The 12034-nt window shown below is 32.3% G+C and overlaps 1 protein-coding gene across 1 annotated transcript; it reads left to right on the forward strand.

The window, feature by feature from the left end:
- Positions 1-7293: 7293 nt before the first annotated feature.
- Positions 7294-9840, forward strand: LOC131611165 (wax ester synthase/diacylglycerol acyltransferase 4-like). The gene is made up of 5 exons (XM_058883265.1): positions 7294-7530; positions 7779-8351; positions 8694-9050; positions 9251-9388; positions 9545-9840. Exons 1-5 carry the CDS (start codon positions 7342-7344, stop codon positions 9701-9703), a joined length of 1416 nt encoding a protein of 471 aa, XP_058739248.1. The 5' UTR covers positions 7294-7341; the 3' UTR covers positions 9704-9840.
- Positions 9841-12034: the final 2194 nt, after the last annotated feature.

Genomic DNA, 12034 nt, shown 5'->3' on the forward strand with positions numbered 1-12034 from the left:
GTTATAATTTTTTAGCATATATATAGTACAAACATAAAATCAGGTACTTTGGAGAAAAAATGTTTTACAATCTATATAGTTCTAAAATTGTTTTAGCGTCCTCTCTTTGGGACGGAAATAAGAACTCTAATTCAAATGGTTTTAAATTTTTATTTCTTTGAAATTTTTGTACATGTTGAGGGAGGATATTAGGATTTAGTTTGACCAATTCCATTTCCTAGTTATTGTACCCGATCTTATTATGTTTTGTGACCCTTATTCTAAAAGTGGATTCTTGCTCCAAGTTGGGAGACTTTAGAGCTATTTCTCTATTGGGGTCTATTTGTAAGCTACTCGCCAAAGTTTCTGAATCTAGGCTTTGAACCAACATACTTTTTTGAAAAGGAGACTCTTGGTTGATTGGATTTTGGCCATTACTGAATTAGTTGACCTTGTTAATAGATCTAAGAAATATTTCCTCCTTTTTATGGTGGATTTTTAAAAGGCTTACACTTATGTGAGTTAGAGTATCTTGAATATAAGTTTTGTAGATTTTGGTTGTTATCAAAAGTGGCCCGCTTGATGCATTCCTAATTTTTTTGATAATATAATAATTTTAGTTAATGACAGTATGACCTTAGAGATTGGTATTTTATAATGTGTTTAGTTAATGACAGTATGATCTTAGAGATTGGTATTTTATAATGTGTTGAATTAAGGGGACCCTTTAGCTACCTCCGTTTTCCTTCTTATGGTTGAATGCCTTAGTGGGATGTTCGATATATCCGTCAAATTCAAATTTTTTTGATGGTTCAGAGTTGGATCTTCTGATTTGGTTGTGTCTCATCATCAGTATGTTGATGGTCACCTTATTCTTGTGGAAGCATCGATGAGAAATATTTGGATTACTAAATCTATTTTGAGGTTTAGAATTATCTTCGGGTCTCCGTATTCATTTTTCTAAGAGTTTTCTTATAGGTGTGAATGTCAATCTTGACTTTATTGTTTTAACATAAGAGTTTATTCACTATAGATTAGATAATCTTCCTTTCAATTATATTGGTCTTCTAGTGGGTACTAATATCCACTTTGAATGTTGGGAACCTCTAATTATTCTTATATCTAAATTTGGTTACCTAGAGTCATATGTGTGTGAGTTAGGGGGAGATTTGTTTTGCTAAATTTGGACCTTAATTCTATATAGGTTTTCTATCTTTCTTTTCTTAAGACACTAGGTAAGATACGAAAGTGAATAGTTAAGATACGAAAGTGAGTTTTGGGAATCCAGAGAAGGTGCTTTTGGGGTGAAAGGTGAAGATAATTTTTTTTTTTGGATACATTGGTATTATGTGTACAAAACTAAGTGGTTTAGAGGGCTCGGATTTAGGATCACTACTACAAAACACACAAACAACAACGTCCAAGTCACTACGGTTCATATAGCACCATGGTCACATCTCAGTTCTCAGGCGCTAACATTTATTTTAATTTTTAAATTAAAATTTCTTAGGATATAATAACGGTTGTTAGACTAACCATGGTGATAATAACACACACACACCCAGGCACGAACGCACACACACACACACGAGATGTATCAAGTAGGAGTATTTTTAAAATAGGTTATATGAGGATTAAACGATAATCATTGGATTAGATTTTTGGTTTTGATGAAGTCACATGCAAGCACAAATAATTAATGCTCATCAAGACCAAATATCTAATTAAATGGTTATCATTTAATCCTCTCATCTCTTATTTTAAAAACACTCTTAATTGATACATCATATATATATATATATATATATATATATATATATATATATATATATGAGTCAATAGCAAGACATAAATAAAGATTACTAGCTCGAGGTTTTCTTCAAAGAGCATGACTCGACTACTCTGAAGTATATGCTCTAGTAGCAAGATTGGAGAGTATGACTCCACTACTCTGAAGTATTTGCTCTAGTGGTAGCATTAGCATGCAGTCGAGGTTGGTCGATATTTTATTTAGATGTGAAATCAACATTTCTGAATGGTCCTTTAGACGAAGAGGTCTATGTTATGTAACCTCTAGGATTTGTGATTCAGAAGGAAGCGAGTAAAGTATATAAGTTGTACAAAGTGTTCTATGGCCTCAAGCAGGAACCTAGGGCATGTAACAAGAAGATCGGCACATACTTAATTGAATTGGGATTTGTAAAATGCAAATCTGATTATGGAGTCTATGTTCAGGTTGTAGCTCAAGATATAACAATCATCTACTTATACATTGATGAGTTTCTGGTAATTGGAAATAGCTTGGAGAACGTGTCGAAGTTTAAAGAGCTGATGATGAAGGAATTTGAAATGTCGGATATGGAAAAATTGTCTTAATTTCTAGGCATGGAATTTCAAATGTCGAAGCAATGTATGGTGCTACATCAAAGGAAGTATGTCACAGAGATACTCAAGAGATTTATAATGGATGATTCAAATCCTGCATCCTCACCTGTCAACCCAAATGTGAAGTTGGAAAAGAATGGAGAGGAAGACAAAGTTGATGTAACTTTGTTCAAGCAAATTGTGGGATCTCTAAGGTATATGTGCAACAGTCGACCTGATATAGGTTTCGCAGTCAGATTAGTGAGCAGATACATGAGTTAACCAAGAGTGTCACACATGAAGGCTGCAAAAAGAATTCTAAGATACTTAAAGGATCAATAGAGTATGAAATTCTATTTCGACGAAACTCTAAAGGCAAAGAAGCAACAATTACTTATTTTTCAGATGCTGATTAGAGTGGAGATAAGGAAGATCGAAGAAGCACAACTGAATATTTATTTCAAGTATTTGGTGCCCTAATGCCACGATTGTAACACCCCATGTTTTCCCTTAATTAATTTAAATTGAAATTAAATTATTTATTGGAATTATTTGGCATTTTATTGGATTTATTGGAGAATTATGGAAAATAAGGCTAATGGGCCAGTGTTGCTTTTAGTAGAAGGGGGTGTCAATTGTGAAGCCCATTGCTAATAATAAACTTATTTTCATAAAATAGAAAAAATAAGGAATTGTGGGAAGAGAACCAAAAAGGCGAAGAGAAGTCTGAACGTGAAAGAGTAGAGAAGCGAGGAAGTGCAACGCGAGGAAGAACGAAGAATCAACCTTCAGGTAAGGGGGACTCTTCCGTTTAACTTCTATTATGAGATTACAGATAGTAGGATAGATTGAGCATGTTGTTTGTGTCAATTGGGTTATGGTTAGATTTAGGGTGTTAGGTTTTGGAAGAATTGTTGAATTGTTTGCATTGATTGTGTATGGTAGTATTTGGGTGTTTGAAATGAGTTATAAACATGCCAAATTGTGTTTGTTGATGCTGTTTGATGTTGCAATACGTTATGGTACGTTCTGGTATGGTTTGGAATGATGTCGGTGCTGTAAAAATAGTGATTTTGGGTTGCAGGCTCGAAGTAATCGGTTACCGTAGGATGGGTAATCGATTACCCATAGTAAAAACAACAAATTTGAGTTTTTGAGTCTCAGTAACCGATTACTGGTGTTTGGGTAATCGGTTACCGCTGTACGTTTTTGAAAAATACTTGTTTTTATAAAACTCATAACTTTTGATCCGTAAGTCCGTTTTGGGTGTCGTACGAAGCGTTACGAAGCTAATGAAATGCTCTTTGTGATTAAAATAAATTAATTAGCACTATATAATTTAATTATTATGTGGTTTTGAAAATGACATGTAATTGTGTTTGTGTATGTCGTGGATTAATGTTATTTAAGAATAACAGGTATGGGTATTGTGTATTATGTGCTAATTGTGATACATGGAATTGATAAATGATAAGTTCTATGTATTGTTGTGATTGTTACATGATGAATGTATGTTATACCAATGGTGGATAATTCAAGATGTTGAATTGTGATGGATGTGTTATACGTGGTATTATGGTGATGTAAATCTCATATTGTTGTTGTGTTGATTTGATGTACTTGGTACATAATTGTGGAGTGTATTATTGTCGTATGCACTGTGAGATGAGTCGAGATATGATAATGTTGTTCATATGATTGAAGTGGCGATGTTGTGATAACATGATTATAATGTTGATAATGTGATCATGTGGTGATTGTTTTGGTTGTGTGATGATGATTGATGTTTATGAATAATGCATGATACATGTACATACTTGTTGGTGATAACTATGTTGAGTTATGTGAGACGATGTTGTTCATCGGATCGGTGGTATTGTAAGTATGTGATATGTGTGCATCCATTCATAAAGCATGTTGTTGTGGGTTGTATCCCTTATGGTGGTGGGATAGCGGTAGCTAATTCCCATTGTGTGGAATTAGTGAGAGAAGTAGCCGAATCTTTATGGTGGTGGATCGGTGAGATGGGTTATCCCATGTTTGGTACCACATGCATGTAGTTGCATTGCATTAGGTGTTTGATATATTATAACATGAATGGAAGTTGTCCAATGTTATAATATTGTGTGTTTGGCCAATTGTTGTATTTTGTGTATGTGTGTATAGCCTGAATCTGATCATAACTGTAATTGAGTGAATAATATGTGATTGAATATTTTATTATTTATATCTTATAAATTGGTTAAATGTGAATGAGACTCACCCTTACTGTTGATTATTTTTCAGATTAAAGGTTAGCGGCTTGTGATGGGTGAGGATAACTCGTAGATTTACTTCGTTAGTACGGTTGTGTCGGTGTCATGCTCTGGTCTTGTAACACGGGGGGGACGTTTGTTTTAGAATTTGATTGATGGATTATTTCTTATGTTGGAATAATGTTTTGTTGGTTTAGATCGGTGAATTTGGATGTGAATCCCGATGTTTTATGTTATTCAGTTTTGAAGTATTTTCCGCTGTGTTAACATAATTACTAAATAAGATATTTTGAAGTTCCTCATAAGGCATGACATGGCTTAATGTTTTAAATATTTTGAAGTTGTAATACCCTTTTCATGTTTTACTCTGAATTTTAAATTGATATTCCGCGGGGGTTTAGGAGGGTGTTACAACGATGTTCAAAGAAACAACCTGTGGTGGCATTGTCATTGTGTGAAGCTGAATATACAACAAGATTTTATGCTGCTTGTCAAGCAATTTGAATAAGATCAGTACTTGAAGAAATGGAGGTCGAAGTAAAGAAACCTCTTTTTGTGTTGCAAATCGACAACAAGTCATCCATAAATCTGGCGAAGAATCCAGTTCTGCATGGAAGAAGTAAGCATATCAAAGCTAGATTTCACTTCTTGAGGGAAAAGGTAAATCGAGGTGAACTTGAAGTTAGGCATTGCTCAAGTGAAGCACAGTTGCCCAACATTTTCACCAAAGGATTGAAGATCGGCAGAGTCTTTAAATTGAGAAAGAAATTAGGAATAGTTTAGATTGACTATTTTTAGAGTATTTCGACAATTTGAATTATAGGGGGTATGTTGAGATATTATTGAGGTTGATATATAATTGAGATATTAGATATAATATCAAATATAATCCAAGTTGTGTAAGCCTAAGCCCAATCAGGGTTGTATATAAATAGTCAGAGTCTGTATCATTATTTGTACAATTCAAGTGAATAATATAATCCTTATTTTCTTATTACTCTCTCTTTCTCCCCTCACTAAAAGTGCCTCACGCACTAACAAAAATAGCCAAAAACAAAATTGATTTAGTCATGATTCAAAAAAAAAATCAATTTGGGCATGGAAGAAAAAGAAATCAATTTAGGCATAGTCGAAAACGAACCTGATTTTGATAAGGTTGAAAACGAAATCAATTTAGATATGGTCGAAATCAAAATCAATTTAGACAAATTCAAAATCAGTTTAGGCATAGTCGAAAACAAAATCTATTTAGGTGTGGTCGAAAACGAAATCGATTTAGGTTTGATCGAAAACAAAATCAGTTTAGGCATGGAAAAAACAAAATCAATTTTGGCAAGGTTGAAAACGAAATCAATTTAAACTTGAAAGAAAACCAAATTTATTAAGACATAATCGAAAATAAATTGATTTAGGCCAAAACTAGGTACAAGAACATGCCGCATCTACCATTCTTAACATCTACCATTCTTTTGTTTCTTGGGTAAGAGAATCATCTAAGAAGTTGACTCTTTCATTCATCTTTAATATGAATCTAATATGAAATAGTTGAATTTATAAATGCAACATTTTTCGTATTCATATGATGTCTGCATGGTATAGACAAACATGTGTGGACATGTACTAAGATTTGCTGTGCTTATTTAATTTTCGGCGTTGTATTGATAACCTTCAATATCTCTTTGGTGGTGATATAGTTGAACCAATAACTACAGTTGTTTAGACCAAAGCAAGTTTCAATATCAAATAATTGAAGCTATTTTGGAAGTATGCAACTTTACAGCTGAAATGACTTATTATGCTTCTATACGAAATGTGTGAAAACCAATAGCATGTGTTGACCATTTTTTAGTTTATAAATTAAATATATTTATGCAGAATTTCAAAGATTAGTTTTTGTCAACAAAAAAAAACTTTAAAAATTAATTTTATGCATAATGTTTACATCATATATTAATGTTTTTTTAATAATCTTTATATTTTTGGCATTATAAAGGTTACCTTTTTTTAGGTAACTGATATTTTATATTTTGAAAAAAAAAATTTAAATGAATTAAACTATAACATTCGTCACGAACATGATAGAGATTCAAAGATTTTTTACAAATGTATTACCCTCTAAAAATGTTTATACATCGGTTTTTTTGAAAATTAAACATATAAATGACCATTTTTGAAGACGGACTTTTGCATATGCTATATATTTGTTAGAATTAAACTATAGTTGAATACCGCTTCATAAAATATTTTTGAAGATAAATCGTGATTAAATAAAAAATTTATTTGTGACCGACCAACTTCGAATTTTCAAAAATTTAGGACGACTTTGAACATACACCAGATCTCATAGAGTTATATTTTTTTATCAACATTATTAATTTGTATATAGAAAACCAAAAAGTATCCATTCATCTAACTTGCTTACTTCTTAAAAAAAATTGACTACCACTTTATTATTAATTAAATTTTCCATTTCCTTTATAGTTGATCTAACACTTTTGCGCGTTGTTCTAATCAAAGTAAAACTAGCTACCTATTTAATACTATTATTTAATTTAAAAGTAATTTAATTGCACTATGGTTGTTGCAACGTATGGCTAACAAAGTCCCTATCATATGATATTTTGAGTTTTCGTCCACACCATCATTTTCTGATTTTTCTTCATTTGATTTATCTATATATATACAATAATTCAATTTCATTCTTTCTCAACTATCATATCTAAAAGTTTATTATTTTTGCACTATGGAGCATGAGAAAGAGGAGTACTTAGAAGAACCAGTCAGTCCTGTTGGACAATACTTCAATAGTTCATCTCTTTGCTTGTATATTATTGCAGTTTTAGAATTTGAAGTTGCCATTGATGATTTGCAAGCTTTGGTTCTTCTTAAAGATGTTTTTCTTCCTATTAGTCCTCGCTTCTCCTCCATCATGGTTATTTTCTTTCTCTGATTTTCATATTGTCGAATCTGCGCCTCTGTAGTCAGATGTCTCTGCACAGCTACTAATATAGCTGACTTAACAAAAATTTATTAACAATTTGAGCTCAACCATTTATTTTTTATAAACCTTGATTGCATCTTATCATCATTTTACTAAATACAATATATGAAATTATATCAATCATATTATTTAGACGATTTTATTGACAATCCTTTGTTCATCTATATATGTGTGAACAGGTACAAGAAAAAAATGAAGACAAAAGATGGAAGAAAGTTGATGTGAACTTGAAAGACCATATGAAAACACCAATATTCTCCAAAGGAAACTCAATAGAATTCTATGACAAACATTTTCATGATTATTTATCAACCATAGCAATAGAACCATTACCACAAGGAAAACCATTATGGGAAATTCACATAGTAAATTACCCTACAAAAACTTCACTAGGAAATATAATATTCAAACTTCACCATGCACTTGGAGATGGTTATTCTCTAATGGGTGCACTTCTTTCTTGTCTTCAACGTGCTGATAATCCATCTCTTCCATTATCTTTTCCTTCACTTAAACCATCGAAATCGGAAGCTTCAAATACAAGTTTTTGGAGAAAAATTTCTTGTACTATGTCATCTGTTTTTAACACCGCGTCAGATTTTGGATGGAGTGTATTGAAGAGTAGCTTTATTGATGATGATAAAACTCCTATTAGGCCGGGTGGTGAAGGAGCTGATTTTCAACCGATTTCTATATCGAGTATTGAGTTCTCCATTGATCATATTAAAGACATCAAATCCAAGCTTGGAGTGGTATGAATAGTTTTTTTTTCATTAAATAGGATTGTGAAATTTCAATTTTTTATGCGAAGATTTGAAGGAAATGGATGCGGTCACTACTAAAAAATACATATTTTCTAACGAGATATCACATCGATTAAGGATGTGACCGATATAAAAACAAAATGCAGTGGAATTAGAATTTTATAACCACATCAACATTTTAATTAAGATCACATTGCAATTGCGATGCAATTTGTTTGTAAAAAATATCAAATATGAATTTTAATTTATTGTTCTTACATTATTATTATTTTTTTAATCTTGATATCCGACCTTACGACTTGACTAATATTTTTTATTTATTGATTGTAGACTTTGAATGATGTAGTGACTGGAATTGTGTTCTACGGGACAAGGCTATACATGCAAGAAAAGGATTCTAAATCAAATATTTCAAATTCAACAGCATTGGTATTAATGAATACAAGAAATATTGAAGGTTACCAATCAATAGATGACATGCTCAATGCTAAAAAATCAAAGGGTCCTTGGGGGAATAGAATTTCCTTCTTGCATGTACCAATACCAAAATTGAATGAAACAAGAATTTCAAACCCTCTAGGGTTTATTCATGACACACATAACATAATCAATAGGAAAAAACAATCTCTAGCTTTTGCTCTTACAGGGACACTTTTGGACATTGAAGGAAAATTCAGAGGACAAGAGGTTAGTCACATCACATGCATAATCCAAATAACATTTTATAATGACATGTTATTACTTAGTGATTTACTTAATTAATGGTAACCGCACTTTCCAATATCATTTTGTCGCGACCGCTTTTACTTTATCGGATTTTTTTTTTAAGTTTGCTTACATGCCAATTAAAAAGATTGTTGAAGTTGGTTGTTGTTGTTTGTATGCAGGCAGTAGCTAAACATATTAGGAAGACAATAACAATGTCAAGTACAGTTGTTACAAATTTGGTTGGACCAGTTCAACAAATGTCTTTAGATAAACATCCTGTCAAAGGATTATACTTCACATTGGCCGGTGGTCCAGAGGTATATAAATCATAAATTACTTATTATAGTATCAACGTGTCAATGTCGTGTTAAAATTGGTGTCTGATGTCTGTGTCTGTGATTCATCTAGGGACAAAATATGACGGATGTTTCTTCAACCTATATTCTTATATTGTTTAGTTTTATGTTTTGTAGAGTCTTGTGATTTCAATAATGAGCTATATGGGAATGCTAAGAGTTACTCTCAAAACAGAAAGAGATTTTATAGACGAGCAGAGGTTGAAGTCATGCATGCAAAATGCATTTGAGATGATATTCAAAGAAGCCATGAAAATTGATTGTGAAACGAATTAAATATTGTTCATCACCATATTAAATTGTTTAAAAAGTTGTATGTAACATTGGAATTGCTTATTGTGGTTTATTTTATTTTATTTTAATTTCTTAATTGTAAGAAGTAAGGATTTATCAAGCCTTGATTGTTTGATTAATTTGATGTGTGTACTCATGTATTCTTCAAAATTTGTTAAAGTAAGCTTAGTTATGTCTTATTATTTGGCCATTTTCTTGTGTATCATTTTAGATAAAAAACAAACTTAAATAATAAATCTATATTGTCAGATACATCCAATAAAAATAGAGTATATTTTAATTTTTTTAAAATTTAATTTCTTTTTAATTGTATTTATTAGGTGATCCTGATAGAGCGGGAGAGAGAAAAATTTATTTTTGTTTTTTAATTAATAAAAGATTATGATTGGTTGATTGTAAAACTACATGTTATGCTCGCTTTCATACACGTACTTTTTAAAGATCTATATCCTGTGGCTTCTTTAAGAATATTTGACTAGTATTCAAGTAATAGGGTGGGCGGTGGACTGATTCCAAATAGTGATGGGCCATTTTTTGACCGGGTCTATCTGTATTTTGTGTTACTCTTGAAGCAGGCATAGCAGCAAGCAATAAAAGATTTGGAAATATTTATCCGGAAATTATCGTGTCCACAAAGATGGTGAGAATGCCATTCAACAGTTTCTATGGTTTTGAGCTCGGGTTTGAACGAACAGAACTATAAAAACGGAAAAGTATATATGAACATAAAAAGAATTCATTCTTCGGAAAGATAGGAGTTATCAAGCTTTGCATATGATCTACTTCTTACAAACTTAAACTTGTCGACCAGTTATACTCAACCTACGATACTCGTCTATGTTATCACGTATCTCTCACATAAATGTCCATCTCTGGAGCACCTACGAGATTAACTCATAACCAAGGTTATCTCTAACGCAAAGTTGCGAGAACATCAACATTCTCACATCGGCGATCTCTCGCGCGCCGCTCAAACACAAAAGCATTAAGAACGGATACCCACAGTGATTGTTAGCTCTAAATCTATCTCTAGAGTTCAGAAACTAACCGTTAATCATCCTAGATAAGGATTCAAGAAGTTTATCTCTAAAGCAACCCAAATCCCGAGCATAGAGCAAAAATCTAAGACAATAATCAAGATAGATTTGAAAAACAAGTTTTATATAACGCCATGATCAACAAATATACATGAGTTCAAAGTAAAATCATATAAAAAACCCAACCAAAGAGAAATACACAAAGAAGAAGAAAAATGAACCAAAAATCTTCCGGTTTGTCAGCTCCGTTCGACGCTCAATCCACCCCCAATCATCCAAATGCAACCTCCGAAGTTGTTTTCTAAGCTAATCTATCCAAAAAATGAAGGTTGATGGAGTTGGGAACAAATACCCCAAAACCATAACCTAAAAATTTAATTTTTACCCCTATTTAACGAGCTGATGTCTTTCATGGTCGCTCAGCGAGCATACTCCCGCTTAGCGGCTGACAGCAAAAGTGAAATCTTGTTTTCGGCATAAGTTGAGAACCGTAACTCCGAATTGCGCCCGGTTCGAAGCGTTTGAAAGCTTATTCAATGCTCTATCCAATAATGAATGAATGGAAACCAAAATGATGATTTTGGTCATCCTTATTTTGAGCCTATGGAAGTCCGTTTGACGGTGGCTAAGCGGGCTTGCACCAAAACTGTGAAATCGAAGCCGTGCCTTTGACACTTTATTCCTCAAGGCTCCAATATGCATAACTACCTACAAAACAGAGGAAAAACTATCAAATGGTATAAAAGTATATGAAAATACAACTATTCACAAAGTATATGTATTTATACACAAAACGATGAATTATTCAAACGATATTAAAAAAAGAACCGATAACTGCCACTATTTACATACACGAAATAAGTACATTTTGGCACCTATCAAACTCTCCCCAACTTGAAACTTTGTTTATTCTCAAACAATGTCAAATAAATCAAAGAATTGAAAGTAATAAACCAAAGAATTGTGAATCAACAAGTTTTGAAAACCAAAAACAAATGTATGGTTCAACACAAAAACGTATAAACAAAGTAAGTACTTACCACTATCCTACAACGACAACATGTAAACGAAACGAATCCTAAGTACAAAAATCATATCAAACATTCTAAAACAATACAAGCTCACATCATGAATCACACCTAGCAAAAATTCATCAATGGATGAAGAGCACACAAAAGTGAAGGACTTTTAACACTCATCCAACAATCTTGCAAACAAAAGATTAAATTATGCATTCATTCAAAAATCACATTGAAGATGCAAAAGCTAGATCACA

Source organism: Vicia villosa, linkage group LG6 (genome assembly GCF_029867415.1).
Source record: "Vicia villosa cultivar HV-30 ecotype Madison, WI linkage group LG6, Vvil1.0, whole genome shotgun sequence".
NCBI lineage: Eukaryota > Viridiplantae > Streptophyta > Magnoliopsida > Fabales > Fabaceae > Vicia > Vicia villosa.